Below are 22,644 nucleotides of genomic sequence, written 5' to 3' on the forward strand. Positions count from 1 at the left end.
AAAATTCAATATGATCAACAATTGGGAAAATCAATTCACTGGCATGTCAATAAAATGACTCTTTCTTTGGTTTCAACGGAGAAAGGACATAAAATCAATTTCCTCTTTTAAATTTTTAATGAGCCTACAGATCAATTTCCCAAGAGACTCAGAAAGTACCTGCAAAAATGACCAATCCATGGCAGAAATCAGTGTTCCTGATTACACAGCCGCGTAACAAAATTTTATCAGCATCCAAAGGAAAACTTGTATTTCTCCAAAATAGTGTTCCTGTAAACTTATCTAGTCGGTTATTCGGTTCCTCACATTCAATAAAACCTTTTAAAGGAGATATGATCTACATAAGTACTCACATATGAAAGATTTTCTGGTTTTAATTAATACGGACTGAATCAAGCAATGAAAATTTGAAACAAAGTAAGACATGTTTGCACAAACCATCAAATGTTGCCAATGAATTTTCTTTTTGGAGATATTGGTGTGTGACTTCAAGTGCCATTTTGAACTTTAAATTGGTTTCTCTAAAGGAAGAGATAAAAAAATTAAATGAACAAATTTCAGAGTTCGAAAAGGAAGTTAAAGAAAATTGTACAAAGTAACATTAGGCATACCTGGAAGTAAAAGGTAAATAATTAGTTTTTTCTATTTTCAAGCTCTCTGTTCACTTTGGAACCTCAGGTTTGGATGAAGTTATCCCCTGAACTAGACAAAAATCCCTGACCCGGGAAATGTTGGCCCCCTTTGCTGTTTGTTACAGTGAGGCAATCTGGGTAGGACAGAGGTACCCAGAAGCTTCCTTTCCCTCTTCTTACTAAATTCTTACCACCAACCTGAACAATCAAACTGCTGTTTAAAAACTTAGCTTCTAATATTTAATCACACTAAGATAATTCTACAAAACATATTTGTGCTTGAAAGGATCAAGACTCGATCAACTTAATATTTTCTAGAGTGAATAACTGGATCCTATGTCTTTTAAAGATTAATTCTATCTAAAAAAGGACATGGTCACCTTACCCCCAATACTTGGCATGTCCCCACCGCAGTGGAAGGCTAGGCACACGCAAGAGGACACGCAGGGCCAGGCTGGGCACACATGCTCTGGAAAGCAAGCCTGTCTTACTACGATGAATGACTTTTTTCAAGTTCCACAAATATTGACTGGGGATTTCCATGCGCTAAGAAGTGGACCAGTGGTTCTCAACTTTCCATTCTGTTTGCTCTGACAGAGCATGCTAGCACTTTATATCTTTGTAAAACTTTAGAATCTCTCACTCACGGGAATAAGAACTGTTTTACAGTTAAGGTTGAACAATCAACAGACTGACTTACAGAGCAAAGAAGGCCCTCGTTTTTACTCAGATGATCTCAGCTCTCCATAAAGAAGCTTACGCACATCTAGGGTGTGGGAAAAGGGGTTTATGCCGGAATGGGAAACACAGGCACTGGCCTTGGGAGCGAGCACAGGGGAGCAGCACTCCAACTCTGCCACCCACTGTGTGACCTGGGGCAGGCGACCTCCCCTCCAGTGCCTCCGTTTCCTCATGGGTAACTTCGAGGTAATAATAATATTGCCTCATAGGGTTGTTGAAAAGACTAAATGAGCTACCACGTAAAACTAATGCAACCTAGTCGGCACTCCATAAATATACTGCAAACTGGTCAAAAATGGAAGTTTATCTTTTCAAGTGGTAGCATAATAACCAAAACCAACAAAGGGGGAAAGACTTTAAAAATCTATTCTTTTTTTTCCAAACAGATACTAATAGTCATTCATCTGTGTCTGAACACTGATCGGCAGCTTACAAAGGGCTCAGGCATACATTGTGTCACCAAACCTACTTTCCCTGAAAATGGGCTTTCAAATATGGCAATGGAATAGGCAAAGAGAAGTTGGTATACTAGGGAGTCAGACCGCTGTTGTCTTACTGTTGGTCCTTCTAGGTACTAACAAGGCAAAGACAAAGAGAGACTGGTCTCCTACAGAGGTTGCTGGACAGCCAGCAGGGGGTAGAGGTAAGGCCAGACCTCAGGGCTTCTCATCCAAGTGCACAGCTTTCCATGTAACAAAGGTTAGCCTTCCAAAGGTTAGCTTTCCAACAGGCCCACTTAAGACCCACTTACCCATCCAGTTCAGCCGTTTCCACGTAGCAGAGGCTGTTAGGTTCAGAGCTGGACAGCAGCAGGATGTCAGCCTGTTTGAAACAAAACACACCAATAACACAGAGAGACCCCGACCCCCGAGGCAAAACTGAGCACCAGGTCAGATGTGAGGACAAGGAATGAGACAGCAGAGCTTGTCCACTTACCGGGATGAAATCATTTTTTTTCAGACGAATGACATCTCCGACTTGAATCTCTTTCCACTTGGCAATTTTGAACCTAAATATTGAAAAAAAAGATAGTTTAGTGGCTTTTTAAAGTTACTGACAAGGGATTTGGAATTATTCTGTCTGGAAGCCAAAGATTCTGGGAAAACATATACATCACAGGGAAAAGCTGTGCCAAAAGTTCAGCCATCTGATGATTAAGGGGTCACAGGATCATCTTCTCCGCTGAAGGAAGTCACAATGGCAGTGCTGACTTTGATGTGTCCTTTCCATTCTATGTTGTGTAACTGAGGGTCAATGGGGGCTCCTTAAATGTGTGGGAAGGAGACACATGCCGCCCCTCTGTTTTTGCTCATGTCCTGTGCTCCCAGCCCTTCTCCTTCCTTTCCTCTCAGTTATCCATCACCTGCTGGTCCCAGGACAGGGATGCACTATGGCTCCCACATGGGCCACCTGGACTCATCATGGAGCTTTAGTGCTGGCCTCCTCTCTACTGTTTAAAGTTATCTTTTTGATGAGTGTGTACCACCTTCCTAATGAATCTCCTAAGGATATTGATAAAATAAAAAGATTGCTTCCTTCAGTATTAAATTCTACTGGAAACACCCATTTAAATGTTTACCAAGTCAACATTTTTTAAAAGTTTTAAAATATAGTATAGGCAGACCTCGGAGATACTGCAGGTTCAGTTCCAGACCACCACAACAAAGCAAATATTGCAATAAAGCGAGTCATATGAAATTTTTGGTTTCCAGTGCATATAAATGTTATGTTTACACTGTAGTCTATTAAGTGTGCAATAGCATTATATCTAAAAAAAAAAAAGTACATACATACTTTAAAAATACTCTATTGCTAAAAAACACTATCTGAGCCTTCAGTGAGTTGCAATCTTTTTGAAAACGCAACATCAAAGATCACTGATTACACACCACCATAACAAAAAAATAATAATGATTAAGTTTGAAATATTTCAAGAATTAGCAAAATGTGACAGAGACATGAAATGAGCAAATGCTGTTGGAAATATGGCACCTTGCTTGATGCAGGCTTGCCACAAACCTTCAATTTGTTAAAAAATGCAGTATTTGTGAAGCACAATAAGGCAAAATGCAATAAAGTAAGGTCTACCTGTTGTCTGTTTTAAAGGTTTTCATTATAGAAAAGATATCCCTAACAGATATTATGAACCTACCGCAACTAATAACTTTAATTTTTTTGGAGGCAGAAATCCAATTACTATGTTGGTCCTCCCATTAATTTATGGATAAAAGAGACCTGGAGATTTAAAATACATTTAAAATATACGCTTATACCCCAGTTTCCCCAATTTTACAAGAATTTAATACACAATTTTTAATCTCAAGATTTTTCTTAACCTGGCTTATCTTTCACTAAGAGGAATGGTAGTTAGTTTACATTTTAATATTTCTGAAATGATCAATTAGCAATGTGCGTGTGGGTCTCAATTATAAATGGATAAGTTAAGCACCTTCTTGCCACGGCTCTTCAGGGGTATTAGAAGCAATTCCGTTTGACTCTTCCACTGTGATGTCCAGTTTCCCCTTGGGAGACCCCTGTCACTTTGCCCCACGGATGCCCAAGTCCCCATACATGGGCTGTAGGGGCCACAGTCATGCCCTATACGCACTCCTAACCCCAACTCAAGGCTACTCAGAGCTACTCTTTACCAGTGTAGTCAGCCAGGCTGTGGGCTAAACAGGGCTCTGTGGGCTAGCTATGAATATCACCACCATCCATGACAGTGATTCTAAGTGACTTGAAAGGTAACCTTTGGAACAGAATCTATTTATTTGGAAGGGAAAAAAAGCATCTAAGCATATTTATAGATTGCAATAGTCTATATTCAAAGTAGACACCATTGAAGTGTGGCTATAACTCGGGTTATTTTCCTCAGTGTTGACACACGAAACGTCTTTGAATTGGGCCTTAGTCACTATTTTTAGCACTTGAATTTGTAGTTCTGCCTCGAAGCTCTTGCTCAAAAAATGACTCACCACTAGCCCCTGAGTTGGCACATTGGTCACCATTGACTAAGTTACTTTAACAAACATTGATGAGCTCGTTCTGTGCGCTGGATGCTCAGGCGGACACAAAAACAAATACCACCAGGTACAGTCTCCCCAAGAAACTTAGAGCTCCAGAGAGATGAGACTTCCACACAAATAATTCTAACGAAATTCAGATCATAATAAGAAAGATGAAAACAAAACGCTCTGAAAACACAGTGAAGGACTTCCCTGGTGGCACAGTGGTTAAGAATCAGCCTGCCAACGCAGGGGACACAGGTTCGAGCCCTGGTCCGGGAAGATCCCACATGATGCGGAGCAACTAAGCCCATGTGCCACAACTACTGAGCCTGCGCTCTAGAGCCTGCGAGCCACAACTATGGAGCCCAAGTGCCACAACTACTGAAGCCCGCGCACCTAGAGCCCGTGCTCCACAACAAAGACAAACCAACGTAATGAGAAGCCCGCACACTGCAACGAAGAGTAGCCCCCGCTCACCTCAACTAGAGAAAGCCCGCGCACAGCAATGAAATAAATAAATATCTAAATAAATAAATTTATTTAAAAAAAAAACACAGTGAAGGAAGAAATCACTGTAGCTGAGGAGTCAGGAAGGGTGTCAGGACATCTGGGCAAAGCCCTGGGCAGCATAAGTTTGGGAAGAGCAGAGATGGAGCGGCGCACTCCAGGATGACGGGTTGTGTAAACACAGGAGTGCCGAGGACACAGAGCCCCATCGGGCAACCGCCTGGACCCCAACTTGGGTACAGCTTTGTCTTAGGAAGTGAAGAGAGGCCTTTATCAGGAAAAGGTTCATGCACTGATAGACTTTCAAGTTCAAATAGTTATCTCTAAGGATGTTTCTAGATGTATTTGTACATTACATCCTTGGAAGAAAGTCACACATTCAGAAAAGCGTGGTACCTGCCATCCTTAATGACTTCACACGTCCTGTTGTTGATTTCCTTGTCCATTTTATGGCGAGCCTTGAGAGGACAGACGGGAAAGGTTATTTTAATCATCTCAAAATGTCAAGTATTAATGCCACTTGAAAATATGCTTGCAGCAGTGAGGAGGAAGCTGCACAAAAAATCCTTACCACATCGTCCACGAGGTCTTTGATGGCCGTAATGCCCAGAACCACAAGCAAGGGCACCAGGGTGGTATACCACGCCAGGGTCGAGATTTGAGGGATGGCCTGAAAGCGATAAAAGAGAAGGCGTACGTGTGTGCCCGGGAAGGTACAGCTAACCTACAGGTAACTGCTAACTCTAAGCTTGTTGATTCTAAGGCTAATCTCCATTATCATCCAGGTCTGCATCCTGCCAAGCAGGCATGAAAAGGTGCTGAAGCATCCAGCTAACCTTTCTCGTGCCTCTCTCTGTCCCTCTCTGTCTCACTCACTCACTCACTCACTTCTGGTCTCCTGGGACACAGCCCAGAGGACAGTGGCTCCTGGTCTCATTATGGCTTTCACTGGACACCAAGGAAGCTTTGTAACATGATACCTAAGAAAGAACTGCTCCAAACCTTTTGTGAAAGTCATAATTAACAACGGGCAGGCACTGTAGGGTCCCAGGGAGAAGTAGTCCTTTAACTTTAGGGAATGCATACAGCAGGTTCTACGCTACTGGTTGTCCAGCAGTGGTCTCTGAGGGTCCCATGATGGAAGCAAAAATGGCAGTAGTTAGTGGCTGGCTCTGGATTGGGTGGGGCATCTATGGGACCATTAGAAGAAAGTGCTTCCTTCTTGGTCCTTGCTATCGGTCTAGCCAAGAAAGAGGGTGGCCTTGAAGGAAGCCTCACATCCATCAGGATGGCCATCAAGTTGGAGTAAAAGATTGGGAAGCAAGTAAAGATCTCTTGCAACCATCCTATTGATCATCAGGCCATATCATGTAGTGGTTAAAATGACAAGCTTTGGAGTCAAACTCCTGGATCCAAGTCCTACCCAGCCTCGCCACGTAGGGTGATAGGACTTGAAGCAAGTTCCTCTACCTCACCAGGCTTCAGTTCTTCTCTGCAAATTGAAGGTTATGATAGTACTTAACGAGCACAAGAATTAAGTGAAGTAATAGTGCAAGGAAAAGGCCGTCTAAGGCTATTACTAGTTCCCTAATTTGGATCACTGTACCTTCAGAAAAGATAATTAGGGGATGGTTAGAAGAGAGAAAGCTCATTTCCCACATTATTGTCAATATGTGGAAGTCCCTTTTTCCCTCTAGAAGGAAGTAAAGGGAAGGTAGCACTTTGCTCTCCAGATAATTGAATTCCTTGCCACGATTAAGATAAAAACAACAACAACAAAAAAAAAAACCTCAGGAAAAAGTTAGGCCTTTCCAGTAGTGTAAAACCAGTTCACAAAAATAATTTGAGAATTATGACCAAAATGCTAATAAAAATCAATATTTTGGCATCTAAATAAAAAAATAAAGGCCAACCATGAAAAAATGGATTTAATTTTAAGGTACGATTATTTTACAAAGTGAAGATTTTAACTTTACTCACTTCAGGGAAACCAGTTTTACCATTGACATCAGTAGGAAATTGAATTTTTTAAAATACAGAATTAAAATAACATTTCCATTTGCTCCCATTCCCTGTTCATTTAACACTGTTGAGCTCGTTGTCTATAAGGCACTTTTCCTTACGTGCAGAATGCAGATGTCCATATAGAAAACTTTCAAGATTATTCACATTTCATATGCAACTTAAACAATAACAACCTGAATGTTATTAAGTCACCATAATTCAAAACAGATTTAAGATATCAAAGGGTATTACCTGTAAGATAAGAAGGACCAGGAAATAGAAATTGGCTGCTCTCTTAAACTGCTCAAACAAATTCATTGGTAGAAAGGTAAATGCATTATACTTGTATGTTTTAATTGCATTATTCTGTTGGAAAAAATGAGAAAGTCATCAAACAACGCCACACACTTATCACAGTGTCACAATGTATATACACCTGCAAAAATCACTAAGCCCTGTGGCCTACAGGGACCAAGGACGTAATTTGTCAGAAAGGTACTGAGATTTCCTTTAAGCTTTTACTTCTAACTGGGCCTCAAAATGACCCCTTGGAGGCTTATGTCAGAGACAGTAACAAGATGCAGACATTTCACCTCAAAGGTCTCTGTGGCAAATCTGGCTGTGACCAAATGGATCCTGCTGTTGGGTCCCTTGACCCCTTAGAGCCTCCTTGAAAATGGGGCAAAGATGGGAAGAAAATGGGAGACATCAACATGGGGGGAAAAGGAACATTCTTTTACTTAAGAGGGATGGAGGCTGTGTAAGAAAAAGAAACAGGTGTGGCTGAGTTGTGTGCCCCAAAAGATATGCTCAAGTCCTGACCCCGATACCTGTGATGGTCATCTTAGTTGGAAATATAGTGTTTGCAGATGTAATCAAGTTACAGTGAAGTCATGCTGGATTAAGGTGGCCCTAATCCAATGACTGCTGGCCTTAGTAGAGAAAAATTGGGCAAAGACACAGAAACACAAAGGGAGGCCGTGTGAAGACAGAGGCAGAGATTGGAGTGATGCGTCTACAAGCCAAGGAACACCACGGATTGTCAGCCAGAAGCCACAGGAGAAGTTTGGAACAGATTCTCCCTCAGATGCTCCAGAAGGAACCAACCTTGCTGACACCTTGATTTTAGACTTCTGGCCCCTTGAATTGTAAGAGAATAAATTTCTGTTGACTTAAACCATCCAAGTGGTAATACTTCGTTAGAGCAGTCCTAGGGATCTAACAGACAAACATTTCAGCCCAGACATAATGGGGGTTCTTTACATTTCAATGATAATTTTGAGGTGAAAATATCTTCGAAGTCTCTAAATCCATCACAGGCAGAGGAGGGGGAAATAAGTTACTAAGATTCCATTCGAATTCTTATTACTGTCAAAAACAAGTCTTCTGAGATATTACTGTAGATTCTTTTATAAAATATTTTTAAAAGAGCTTTGTACATACAGAGGGGAAATTTCAATCTACACAATTTTGTTTTGTTTTAAGCCACCCCCATACACCCTTAAGGTAGTTAATCTTAGCATGATGAATAAAAATGACATTCTAGGAATCTAAAATATGACACAAATGAACCTGTCTATGAAACAGAAACAGACTCACAGACCCAGAGAACAGACTTGTGGTTGCCAAGGGGAACGAAGTGAGAGTTTGGGGTTAGCAGATTCAAGCTATTATATATAGGATGGATAAACAACAAGGTCCTACTGTACAGCACAGGGAACTATAGTCAATATCCTGTGATAAACCACAATGGAAAAGAACTTTTAAAAGAATTTGTGTATATATATATATACATATATATATATATATATATGTATATATATATATGTATATATATATATGTATATATATGTGTGTATATATATATATATGTATATATATGTGTATATATATAACTGAATCACTTCGCTGTTCAGCAGAAATTAACACAACATCGTAAATCAACTATACTTCAATTTTAAAAAATGACATTCTAGAGAACTAATGATGATTGTCAGTAGCCCCAGGCCAGGGGTTACCTGGAAGGCAGGTGTCACACAAAGCCAGTAAGCATGATGGCTATTGGGAAAAACTGGCTTTTACTAAAATTAATTTAGGAAGTTAAAATCAACTTACCTCATATTTGCTCTCCTTAATACAAAAGAACTTTGTGTTCATAAAATGAGGTTGTTCATAGAAGTTTCGATCATTTGCTTTGACTTGCCATGTACAATCTTTAAAAAAGAAAGAGAAAAAAGTCCATCAAATAGAAAATTCACATGTTGCTATGGGTTGAATTATGTCCTTCCTAGATTCACACATTGAAGCCCTAACCCCCATCCTGTACCTCAGAATATGACCTTATATGGAAATAGTCACCACAGATACAATTAAGTTAAAGTGGGGTCATTAGAGTGGACCCTAATCCAATATGACTGTTGTCCTATGACAAAAGAAAATTGGGACAGAGATACCCATAGAGGGAAGACAGTGTGAAGTCACAGGGAGAAGACAGCCACTTACAAGCCAAGGAGAAAGAGGCCTGGAACAGAACTTTCCCTCACAGCCCTCAAAAGGAATCAACACCACAACACTTTGATCTCAGACTTCTAGCCTCCAGAACTGTGAGACAAAAAATATCTGCCGTTCAAGCCTCCCAATTTATGGTACTTTGTTAGCGCAGCCTGAGCAAACCAATGACCATGTTGTAACTGGACCCACTGTTCATAGAACATTCAATTCTAAAAGAGAAATCCTCATTTAAACATGGCCCGAACAAAAATCCCAGAGCTCTACAAAATGACAGCTAAATTATTACTTCAAACTCATTTACTTGGTTTGTAAAATATATAACCCATTACATACTTAGTGAATGAATAAATCAAAGAAAAAGGGTATCGCCGACGAACTCAACACTTTTGAGTCCTGATCATAGATCGGGGTTGTGCACGGCTTTATCCTGATGGCCAGCATCTGCTGCTGTCTTTCTAAGTTCATTCCATGCACTTAATGTCACATCTACCACTCAATCGCCAGTTCTCAATTCCAGGGAACTTTAGAAAGCCCTCGGCTTCTCTGTTGCTAAAGGGAACAACTCTCAGGCGATAGGTTCCCATAAAACCTCTGACAGGCTGGAAGGACCCTCTGAGGACATGCTTGCCGACCTTCTGAATGGACAGGAAAGGTAAAGTTCACAAACAGTGACATACAGTTTATCTCTAGCCTGATCCCTTTCCATCTCAATGGTGGAGTCCAGCTCCTAATGGACATTTCAGCCAAAGGGACCTTCCAACCTAGAGGTGACTAGCCTGGCAGTCAGGCTACAGCTGTCAGGAAGAAATGTCCACCCACCTGTTCTGCCTTTGCCTATCTGCTCTTGACTTCTACTGTCCCATGATCTATGGCTCTAAAGGGAACATTTGTTCAGTGCTTAGTAGGCGCCAGGCATCCTGCCAAGTAGTTAATATCTCAGCTTTACAGCTGAGGAAACCGAGGCAGAGACAGGATTCAGGGGGAGAATCAGAATTCAAAGTCTGGCAGTCTGACCCCCAAGCCAACCTCTCCATCCACCTTGCTCTGCTGACTGGACTTTCTTTTGTGATTTATGCTACAAACCACCATGAGAACTGCCTTGTTAGTGAGCAGACTTTGGCGGGGGGGCAGTCACTTATCAGTATAGAGTCAACCTTTCCACTGTTACCTAATATCAGGCTGTGCTTCTTCTCCTAACAGGAAGGCATAAGCTGTCACCGCTATGAAAGCTCAAGACAAGGATATTATAACTTAGGAAGAAAAGTTCAGGAAGCACCTTTTTGGCATAAGGTCCCCCACCGACTGTGTGTTTGAACATGCACGTGAGATGAACTTCCCTTGTGTGACACACACGAGAGTGGGTGAACCAGGTGTTGTTGTTGTTTTTTCCCACATTACTCTTTTTTTAATTTTTTTGTGTGTTTTGGCCACACTGTGTGGCACATGGGATGGTTGCCGGACCAGGGGTCGAACACAGGCCTCCACAGTGAAAGTGCCAAATCCTAACCACTAGGCCACCAGGGAACTGCCATGAACCAGGGCTTGATGAGCTCCTTCTGCAAACTGACAAAGGGGGATCAACAACTCGTGAGACACTCTTTTTGGAGATGGGATTATATTAAAGAACATTTACAAGTAAAGGATTATAAGATTATCAATCTTATGACTACAATTATAAAAACTTAAATATGCTTTAGAAAAAAACATTTCATTTTTTAATGATTCATTTTCTAGACTTTTACTTCAAAGAAAGGACGTATAATACTGCAAAAGGAACAGTTGCGGAGTACTGAAGAAAGCAAATAATTAACCTTATGGCTTTTTGAAAACCACTATACCATTACTGAACATTTCTCTTGCATCATTTGGACTGCCGTTCATTGGGTAATCATAACTGTTATGTCATGACAAAGGGAAATGTTTTAAGCATCTTTTTAGCTTACATGCAATATTATCAAAAGGGAAAATTTTAATGGAACTACACAACGGCTCCTAAGGGCTGTTAGAATGTGTGCCATCAGAACATTTCTTTTCGACTGAAAAAGGAGATCGAAATGAAAGTAGGTAAAAAAAAAGATATTTTATAGGGTAATCTTGAATCCATTCTATTTTATGGTAACTTGAAAATTTTTTAAGGTTTAATTCGGCTCCCAGATGACTCGTAACACATCCCTCTGGTCACCAGTGTTCTAGAATACCTCTGAGAACTGCCGTTCAAAAATTCAGGAAGGTTGAGAAGAAAAACAGACAGGATTCCTCGAGAAGGGAGAAAAGACCAATGAGAAGGGATAAAATCTATCTCAGAAATACTTAAGAGGAAAGAATAAGCTGCCCTGTTAATGAGTTGGATTCTTCATCCCCCATGTGGCTCTTTAAATTTGCTTCATAATTAAGTCCTCCAGCCAGTGGTTCCTCTGTCTCAGCACAACCCCCTCATTCCCCAGCCCAGTCTGAACTGGATGCCTCAGATAGAGGGTAGTATCTGACCTCAAGTAGGGGCACTGAAGGGTCTGCTAGAAATGACCTTGGTCTCTTAACTTTACAGTTTGAATAACACATTGGGGAGCTTGGAGAAAGTAACTAGTATCTTCGTCTACAATAAACTGAGCTTAACCACAGAAGCATTTGTAGTTAACTTCAGAAACCTGATTGCAGTCAAGTAATCAATAACCCTATTTCTAACAAGGTTCCTTGTTGGGCCTAATTCAGACAAATCAGAAGGCAAAGAAATTGGTTCCTTTTCCTGATACTTTCCTGAGTTTCACGCTAACTGCTTGAGGAATATTTCAATCAGAGACCATAAAGTAAGTGAAACGTGTTCTGTGGTCAAATACATTTGCAAAACACAGCATCCTACATCCCTCCCTTGGATATTCAATAGACCCACTGGTGTATTAAAGGCTCTGAGAAGTCCTGAAGTAAAGAAACATTTAATTTTATTTAATTCAATCTTTTCAAAATTAATGTGACCACAGGCACATTTTTAACAATCACAGAACACCTATTAATATGGTTTGAGAAATGCTGTGCTAAAGCACATGCCTTTAGGAAAGGTAGCAAAATGACACTTGGAAATTTGTGGTTTTGATCAAACATTTACTAGGTACCCAGTTAAAACAGAGAACCTTACCGGACACTTGGACCACAAGGCTAATTTATAGAAAAAGTAGGAACCTTGCCCCATTTTCTAGAATGGAAATATTGACCAAGAAAAGAGAAGAAGTAATACAATAACCAGCAAAAAATTCACCTTCACCATATGACCCTTTGGTTAAAAGCTAGAGAGAAATCAGCTAACAAAGGTTGTGCCTAATAAAATCATCAATGCATGTTGCATTTACCATCAGCCAGCTCTGGCTCAAAAATCATCTGGTAAACATGTATTTAATGCATGTAAATGTGGCTACATGATGTTGGGTGTTCTCAGGGTCACCAGGTCCTTTGATCATCACCATCCAGCAAAGAAAGTCAGCTTCGCCTGGCCTCTCATTGTCTCACAGCTGATTCTGAACTCTTGATTTATAGACAACTCTGCAACCAAAAAGTTGCATTGGTTGGTACAAGCTGCAGCAAACTAGCAGAGTTAAACAATCAAAAGTTTAGTGTCAGAAAAGAAAAAAACAAACAACCCAACAGAGAAATGGGTAAAGGACAAATAGACCATTCATACACAGGGAAATTCAATGGCTCTTAAATACGTGAAAAGATACTCAAGTTCATCAAAAAAGAAGTACAATTCTTCAGTTACGTGCCCATTTTTATCCTATAATGGCAAAATAAACAGGCCCTCTTAGGTGGTCTCTGTGGAGAGCAATTTGGCCATATCTATCAAACTTTAACACAGATACATGTGCTGAGTGAGTGTATATATACTCTTGGATAAAGAAACAACATATCTCAGGGCTATTCAATGCATCCCTGTTTATCAGAAAGATTAGAAACAACCTAAATACCAACCAAGAGCAGCTGGCTAAACATCCACACAGTGAAAGCCTATGTGGTCTGCAAAAAAGAATGAGGTACCTTGATGTGTACTGATAGGGAATATCTTCAAATTACACTAAGTGATAAAAGCAGGGAGTATCTACCATGCTTTAAGCCATGTGGCATACAGGATGAATGCACAATAGGAATGCATGCATGCACACACACTTGCACACATGTGATTATGTGTATGTGTATTTATGGGTCTATAAGGGCTCATGTTTGTAAGTATTCTTTGCGCAAGGAGTGTGTGTATATCTCCGGAAGGACATACGAGAAATTGGTAACAGCAGCTTCTTTCTGGGAAAGGAAACTGCATGGCTGAGACACAGAAGAGGCAGGGAGGGAGACTTCATTTTCATTCTGTACCGTTTTATCATCAGCTCTATGTGCATGTATTACCTTTGGAAAAAAATATGTTTGCAGTTCAATTCCTTCCCTTTATAGGTTTACATATAAATCAAATACGTAAGTTGCTTGACTTTCTTATGGTTATTATGCCATTATGCTTAATATTTTTAAAAAATATTATTCTAAAGGCAGTGGGATGGTGGGTGGGAATAAATCAAGAGAAGAGAATACAGGAAAAGATGGAAACCTATGCAGTCACAGGTAAAAACCACATCTACATTCAACAATGAGTAAATATTAAAAATATCTCAGAATAAAGCCACACACACACACACACACACACACATACATACAAATACATACTGTATTCCATTCCAAATCATTCCAAGTGTCTGATTCCATTTATACACAAAGTTTGAAAACATGAAAAACTAAACTGTAGTGTTTAGGGATATATATGTAGGTGGTAAAACCATAAAGGAAATCAAGGGAGTTATTACTATAAAAATGAGGATGGAGGTTACCTCTGAGGAGGGAGCAGGAAAGGGTGGGTAGGACGGACTCGGATGGGGCTTCAGGGGCCCCAGCAATGTTCCTTGCTGGACCTGGGTGGTACTTACACATGTGCTCACTTAATAATGATCTGTTAAACTATGTATTTGTTTTCTATGCACTTTTCAGTATTTCAAAATACAGGAAAAGTAGATCAAAAAAGAGGCAAGGATAAAAGTAGTGACAGGGCTTCCCTGGTGATGCAGTGGTTGGGAGTCCACCTGCCGATGCAGGGGACACGGGTTCGTGCCCCGGTCTGGGAAGATCCCACATGCCGCGGAGCGGCTGGGCCCGTGAGCCATGGCCGCTGAGCCTGCGCGTCCGGAGCCTGTGCTCCGCAACGGGAGAGGCCACAGCAGTGAGAGACCTGCGTACCGCAAAAAAAAAAAAAAAAGTAGTGACAGAAGGGAACTAGCCCAGGATGCTGACAACGGCCAGAACTCAGAACAGGTGAATGAGAGGAACAGTGACCCAACAGTGAGCCAGGCCAAGTTCTCCTGGGGGCTCTGGTTGGACATGACCTGGAGGGAGTCAAGTTGGAGGGGGAAGCAGATGGTAGTGAGAAAAGTGTGTCCTGTCCACACCCAGCCCTGCTGCCAGGAGGGGCTCTACGTCTCTCAGGTCACGAATGCGTATCGGTCACTGAGCTATATATGCGCTGGGTCCTTCCATTCTAAACTGGGTCCAGAGCCATCAACACGCCACAAGGGGTAGAACAGAAGGTGAGATTGAACAAATCATGAGATCAACCCTGCCTGGGAAAGTGAACGAAGTGCCTCCCCCTGGTGTCTTGGATTCTGGTCTTCCTAGATTAGGCTCTACCTCTATGTACACTCATAGTCTCTAGAACATATAGATGGAGAAAACACAGGTCAGCTGTAATCATGACACGTCTTGTAGCAGTGGTTCACAGAGTGAGGGTTCCAGACCAGTGGCAGCAGCATCACCTGAGAACGTGTTAAAAATGCCAGTTCTCAGGCACTACCCCAGAACTGTCATATCAGAACTTCCAGGCATGGGGCCGACAAAGTGTTTTCACAAGCCTCCCCTGGTGATTCGCACGCACACTCAAGTTTGAGAACCACTCATTTAAAATAAGGTAGACCTAGGGGTTAGCAGATGCAAACTATTACATATAGAAGGGATAAACAACAGGGTCCTGCTGTACAGCACAGGGAACTATATTCGGTATCCTGAGATAAACCATAATGGAAAAGAATACAAAAAAGAATACACACACACACACACACACACACGTATGTATGTGTAACTGAGTCACTGCTGTACAGCAGAAATTAACACAACACTGTAAATCAACTATACTTCCATTTTAAAAAAAGCAAAAAATAAAATAAGATAGAACTAGAACTCATTTCAATGGAAACCATCTCTCCATCAGACACAATCCCTACCTTGAGGAGCCCATTGTCTCTCCATGGTAGGCAGAAGAGATACCTAAACACATACAGGAGTGAAGACAATGTATAATGTGGAAGAAAATGTAAGGAAAGAGCTAAGCCCTTGGCAGTACAGGAATTCTAAATAGCAGCATTGAATCCGGCCAGGCTTTGGTGGCATCAAGAGGTACCTTTTTGGAAGAGGTTCCTCTTGAGTGGACTCTTAAAAGCTACCCCCAAACCATGCCTGTACAGGGAGAGGAGAGGGGTGAAGGGCATTCCGGGCATAAATACAACAGCAATGGCCAAAGCACAAAGGCAGAAAACAGGCTGGCCTGGGTTCATATGTGAAGAGCTGGGTGTCAGGGGACCCCACAGGAAGGACAGGAGATGAGCTGAGAGCCAGTGGAGTGAGGGGGCCTGGTACGGCAAGCAGAGGGCAGGGGACATCCACGAGGGGCTTCAGGATGGGAGTGGCACGGCCAGACCATGGTTTGCCCGGGTCACAGTAGGAGCAGTGCACAGCATACATTTGGAGGGAAGAAGTCTAAAGGCAGAAGACAGCTTCAGTCATGGAAGGGAGAGTTGATGAGAGCCTGACCCAGAGCTAAGGGGACAGAAATGGGGAGAAGACAGATTCAAGGACAGCTGACTGAATGTGGGCAAGAAAGAATGGGGAATAAAAATGAAATCAGGAGAAAGACAAACAGCCTATGATATCACTTAAATGTGGAATCTAAAAAATGATACAAATGAACTTATTTACTAGACGGAAGTAGACTCATAGACATAGAGACAAACCTGTGGTTATCAAAGGGGGAATGTGAGGGAGGGATACATTGGGAATTAGGGATTAGCAGATACACATTACTATATATAAAATAGATAACCAACAAGGACCAACTGTATAGCACAGGGAACCATATTCAATAACTTGTACTGTAATAACTTATAATGGAAAAGAATCTGAAAAATAATATGTATACATATATATCTGAATCACTTTGCTGTACGTCTGAAACACTGTAAATCAACTATATACGTCAATAAAATATACATATAAATTTTAAAAATTAAAAATAAAAATGAGAAAAAAGTGACCCCAGGATCCTAGTTTGGGTGACTGGATGAACAGAGGTGCCACAGATGAGCTAGAGAACTTAAGAGGTATCCATCTAGTTGGGGGAACAATGCATTTTCAGATCTGGTGAACTGAAGACCCCCATAGGACACAAGGGTGGAAACGTCCATCCAGGAGCTGCAGAAACCAAGCTGGAACTCCAGGCTGAGGTGCAGGTCAAAGATACAGATTTGAGGGCTTCCCTGGTGGCGCAGTGGTTGAGAATCTGCCTGCCAATGCAGGGGACACGGGTTCGAGCCCTGGTCCGGGAAGATCCCACATGCCGCGGAGCAACTAGGCCTGTGAGCCACAACTACTGAGCCTGCGCATCTGGAGCCTGTGCTCCGCAACAAGAGAGGCCGCGATAGTGAGAGGCCCGCGCACCGCGATGAAGAGTGGCCCCCGCTTGCCACAACTAGAGAAAGCCCTCGCACAGAAACGAAGACCCAACACAGCCATAAATAAATAAATAAATAAATTTTAAAAAAGATACAGATTTGAAGGTCCTCAACACTCAGACGTTAGTTGAAATCATGAGAGTGAATGGATTACATAGGAAGGGAGTATGGACGCAGAACAGTGAGCCAAGAGCAGAGAGTTATGGAAGTACTGGGGGGAGGGGGAGGAAGCCGTGAAAGAGGCTTCAAGGCTCAGGGAGAAATCAGGAGAATGGGGGGTAACAGCAGTGAGAGGGCGCAGGCAGGAGGGGCAAGTAGCGAGCTGCCCGGTAAGAAAGGGCATCGATGCCCAATGATCTGGTGATCACAAAACCACACTGGTGACCTGATTGAAATACGTTTCTTCTGGATGAGAAACTAAAGGAGAGGTGGGCTCATCAGGAGGTGTTTTTTAGGAGGGGGAGACTGAAGGGGCCAGGAGAGAGGGCAACAGGCAGAGAGGGGATGGCTGATGGTGGGGGAGCGTAGAGCAGGCAGGATGGCTCCAAGGCGCGGGGCGGAGAAGGAGAAGCGAGGGTTTGAACAGCTTTGAGTTTCTTGACTTACGAAGCACCCTCCGGAGAGTGGTGACAGTTTGAAAAGCTTTTCAGAAAATGGGAAAGGCACTAAGTATGGGCAGGGAAGAGGCTAGAGTCAAGATTTTATCGAGTTTATCTGCTTGATTATGTGGTGTTTGTAGCATTCAGCTCTGTTGCTCCCCATTCCCACCACCAAGTAAAAGAAAAAAAGAAACTCAAACACTGATAGATTGAAGGCAAAGCAAAAGGCCAAATGCTGCTGTTTGCTTGTGGAAGAAAAAGAAAAAACACACAACTTCACTCTTGTTCACACTTGCTACTCAAGGTGTGGACCAGGTGTATCACCTGACATCCAGTTAGAAATGCACAATTTCAGGCCACGCTCCAGACCTGGCACCAGAAGGGCATTTTAACAAGATCCCCAATGAATTCCTGTGCACCTTGACATGGGATGAGTTGCTCTTGATTCTGCTGGAATCCGGGCTTTTATCCAGACGCTCAGGGCTCCACCCCCAGGGATTTTTGCATTAGACTGGGGTGAACCCAGCAAAGGTCTCAGGTGACCCTCATCTGCAGGCGAGGTTGCTATCCACTGTTCAAGAGCAGCATTTCCCAGCCTTTCTCCTGCCTCCGTCACATCCATCTGAGGGTGACAAACCCTCCTTACAGCACACCTTGTCACTGAAGCAATACACTGCAGGGTACGAGCAAGGCAGGACTTTAGATTTTAAAATAAATGCCCCTCTCCTCATTGAGAATCTTTATTCTCATGGTGCTTTCCAAACTTGAATGTGCCTACTAATCACCTGGGGTCTTTGTTAATAGATTCTGATTGGCTGATCTGGGAAGAGCCCAAGGTTCTACATTTAATCAGAACCCTCGTGAGGCCAACTGGTAGACCTTGCTTGAAGAGCAGGTGTACTAGTGGATGAGATGGACTATTCTGTGATGTGAGGTTGAACCTGGTGGAATTCTCCCCTTGCCTCACTCCAGACCTACTCTATCAGCGCCTCCAGGGGCTGGGTCCAGGCACCTATGGAGCTTTCAAAGCTCCCCTCGTGATTCTAATGCATCAGCAGGATTAAAATCCCCTAGAGTTAGGGACTTCCCTGGTGGCACAGTGGTTAAGAATCCGCCTGCCAGTGCAGGGGACGCGGGTACAATCCCTGGTCCAGGAAGATCCCACATGCCGCGGAGCAACTAAGCCCGTGTGCCACAGCTACTGAGCCTGCGCTCTAGAGCCCGCGAGCCACAACTACTGAGCCCACGTGCCACAACTACTGAAGCCCGTGTGCCTAGAGCCCGTGCTCCACAACAAGAGAAGCCACCGCAGTGAGAAGCCAGTGCACTGCAACGAAGAGTAGCCCCCGCTCGCCACAACTAGAGAAAGCCCATGTGTAGCAACGAAGACCCAATGCAGCCAAAAATAATAAATAAATTTATATATATATTAAAAACAACCCTAGTTAGTGTCCTCCTAAGTTGACTTCTATCATTAAACACCTACTTTAGAGACTCAGGTTCCAAAGTGGCATCAGGAAAGCAATAGCTGAGTTGGGTGTCCATGAGCAAGAGCTTCTCACTTGAGGTTCAGTCATAAATGACACTGCTCAAAAGCAAGTTCTATAAAGTGAGACAACGCAGTCTCACCACCCCCTCCGTCATTACAAATCACTCAGCTAGGAACACCCCACACAGCCTTTAGTTTACAAACCACCAGTTCCTGTGGTGTTCTTAAGGCTGCTGTAGTGGAAGGAAATTTATGGCTGATTAGAGAAAGAAAATAAGTAGCCAAAGTAGAATCTCCACATGGGGTGTGGGTCAAAAATTCAAAATGCATCAAATTAAGTGGAAAACATAGCTCCTCAGCATGTTTCCTGGATTTCCTAGGATTTCCATATTTTAATGGACTAGCTTAATCTGTTTTTTGATTCCAGATAAAAATTCATGGATGCTCTAAAGATCAACACCCTTAATTCTGTATTTTTATCTGAAGATATCACTTTCATCAGGGATCTAGCTGCCCTTGTTTTGTTGATGCCACATCTGGTCCGAATTTATGCTCTAAGAGAGAACTTCCTCTCCGTGTTCTGATGCTCTTGTGGTGATATCTTTAAGCCTTAACGATTAAACATTCCACCTTAAGTACTGTCGACCAATGATCATTTCGCCCCTGAACCGAATTTTGATCAATGAAATTCTGAGTTGGAAAAGATTTTTTAAACAAATGCAGTTTTATATTTTCAAGCACAGAGAGCCACCCAACTCCGTCAAGAAGACACCTCTTTGGGGATGGCCTCCCATGGAGAGAGAGATGTGCATGCCTAGCCTGCCAGCTGCTCGCAGGCATGTGCTTCAGAGGTGCCTAGAAGCGGTCCTGCAAGGGGTTTAGCATCGCCTGCACGATCTTGCTCACAGTATTATTTGGCTTTCAACAAAAAACAAAAAAGATAAATGACACTAAAGCCTCTGTCTGAATCATCTCTAATTCCAAAGTTGTAGAATCAGAATTATTCAGTTCTCCTGGACATTAGTCGCATGTCTTTGCTAACTTCACAAGCACAGACGGTATGCAAACGGGGCAAATGGGTACTCCAGGAGCCCGGGGTCGGGGTGGGGGGGGGTGCCTGTGTGCTTATGGTGGGGGTGGGGGCAGATGCTCACTGGAGGGGCTCCTCTCCTAAAACTGAACTCACCTCTCCCTAAGAATACACAGTCTGGAAACTAAAGTTCAGTACTGTTACTGCATGCTTAAGGATTTTAAATTCTAACAGTTCCCAGGGACAACACTGCACCATTCTTGGTCATTTCTTACTTTATCCTATATTTCTAAGCTACCAGCTACCCAGCAACACTACTGGAATTCCAACCAATATCCAAAACTGGTCAGGTTCAAAACAACAAGCCTCTCGACCTACAAGGGGCTCCCCCCACCACTACTTATCCCCACAAACAGCTCTGTTATTCACTGAGGCAGAAGGCACCTTCTAAAGGCAGCTGCAACAGTATCTCCAATCCTGCAACGTGACCTTGTTACTCCTCCATCAAGAAGAGGTGTCTAATTTCCTTCCCCTTGAATCAAGGCTGGCCTCAGTGACTCTTCTGTAACCAAGAGCAGGTAGCACAAGGGATGCTGCATGAATTCTGTGACCAGCTTCTACTCTGATGTCTTGGGACATTGGTTCTCCAGATGGTCCCTCTAGAATGCTCCCATGGCAGCCCAGTGTTATGCTGGGAGAAGCCCAGCCACGTGGAGGTGCTCCCACTGGAAGACCCAGTTGAGCCTTTGAGTTACCAGTTCAGATGCCAGACATAGGAGTAAAGAAGCTTCCAGTAATTCCAGGCCCCAGTCACCTCAGCTGTTCATCTCCATAGCTGAGGGCCCAGATATCCTAGAGCAGAAACTAGTCGTCTCTGCTGTGTCCTATCTGAATTCTTGACTCACAGAATCTGTGAACATCGTGAAACGGTCATTTTAGGCCAGAAGTTGAGATTGTGTTTTATGTAGCAATAGATAACTGGAATATCCACTGGGCGTGGTGGGGGGTGGGCAGCTAAGCCAGAAATTATTCCTCAGGCATCCTTTTCCCTTGACCCTCCCATCCAATGGGATTTGTGAATGTCAAATCCCTAACATATGTCATGATCTGTCCCCTTCTCTGCATCCTGGCCATCTTGGTTTTGATCCTCACTTGGATTATTATCTACTCCCTTCTCCCCACTGTTGCCAATGTAGGATTTCTAAACAAATGTATGTACCCAGTGTATATTTATTGAGCATCTATTATGTGCTCTGATGGAACAGATATGGCCTCAATTCTTTTTTTTTTTTTTTTTTTTTGAGGTATGTGGGCCTCTCACTGCTGTGGCCTCTCCCGTTGCGGAGCACAGGCTCCGGATGCGCAGGCTCAGCGGCCATGGCTCACAGGCCCAGCCGCTCCGCGGCATGTGGGATCTTCCCGGACCGGGGCACGAACCCGTGTCCCCTGCATCGCAGGTGGACTCTCAACCACTGCGCCACCAGGGAAGCCCAGTATGGCCTCAATTCTCATGAAGCCAACCGTCTACTGGGGAAGCTTCATCCCTACTTCACACAGTCATCCAAGGACATAATCGTTAATGCCCGCAGGGGTATGAAGGAAAGTGCAAGGGGCTCTGAGACCAGACAACAGGGGTCTGCTCCAGGCTGGGGCTGGGGGTCAGAGAAGGCTTCTTTAAGGAAGTGATGCCTATATCAAGCCCTGAAGGGTGAGAAGGAGACGGCCACAGAGAAGGGGGCTGCTCTGGTCATTTGGAAGAGTGGATGGGAAGTCGTGGAGGAGGGAAAGACTTGCTGGAACCAGGGACTGAGCGTAGAACAGGGTGAATGGAACGTGTGGACAAGCCTGCAAGCTGCAGGCAGGCAGCCAGCCAGCTCGGTCGGGAGAGCAAGATGGGGCCCAATCACACGGGCCTGAGCCACCAAGGAAAGGAGATGGAATCAGATCCCAGTGCAGTGCCGTCTTTTGCCACCCTGGAGATGGGACTGAGAGGAGGAAACATAGCTACGGAGCAGCTGTGGTGGGAGGAGACCGATGCTGCACTCTCAGCTGTGTTCCTTTCAGCCTAAACTGCTGGCAGGCATGGCTCCCTCAGGTCCTCAGGAAAGGCGCCAAACTCTTCAGCACAGCCACTGTCCCACCCCATCACTGAGCTCCAAGAATGACTCGAAGTTCCCTGAACTCTCAGCCCCTTGGAGCTTTCCTTCACGCTGCGTCGGCCTGGTAGGCCCTGCCCCTGAGACCACGGGGACCAATTTGCCTCTCACACTTACTCAGGACTCAGCGCAGGTGTCCTCACCTCCAGGAAGCCTTCCTTGAGC

General features: G+C 43.4%; 1 protein-coding gene across 1 annotated transcript in view; it reads right to left on the bottom strand.

The window, feature by feature from the left end:
- ATP8B1 (ATPase phospholipid transporting 8B1) overlaps positions 1 to 22,644 on the bottom strand; it is a gene marked incomplete at both ends in the record, with an annotated part of 61,531 nt that overhangs the window by 32,784 nt on the left and 6,103 nt on the right. The window contains 8 exons of the mRNA XM_079718192.1: positions 160 to 318; positions 439 to 521; positions 2,125 to 2,195; positions 2,310 to 2,382; positions 5,285 to 5,346; positions 5,460 to 5,558; positions 7,145 to 7,258; positions 9,008 to 9,105. Coding sequence (XP_079574318.1) covers positions 160 to 318; positions 439 to 521; positions 2,125 to 2,195; positions 2,310 to 2,382; positions 5,285 to 5,346; positions 5,460 to 5,558; positions 7,145 to 7,258; positions 9,008 to 9,105 — 759 coding nt within the window. The remainder of the gene's footprint in view (positions 1 to 159; positions 319 to 438; positions 522 to 2,124; positions 2,196 to 2,309; positions 2,383 to 5,284; positions 5,347 to 5,459; positions 5,559 to 7,144; positions 7,259 to 9,007; positions 9,106 to 22,644) is intronic.

Source organism: Hyperoodon ampullatus (assembly GCF_949752795.1).
Source record: "Hyperoodon ampullatus genome assembly, chromosome: 13".
NCBI classification, from domain to species: Eukaryota; Metazoa; Chordata; class Mammalia; order Artiodactyla; family Ziphiidae; genus Hyperoodon; species Hyperoodon ampullatus.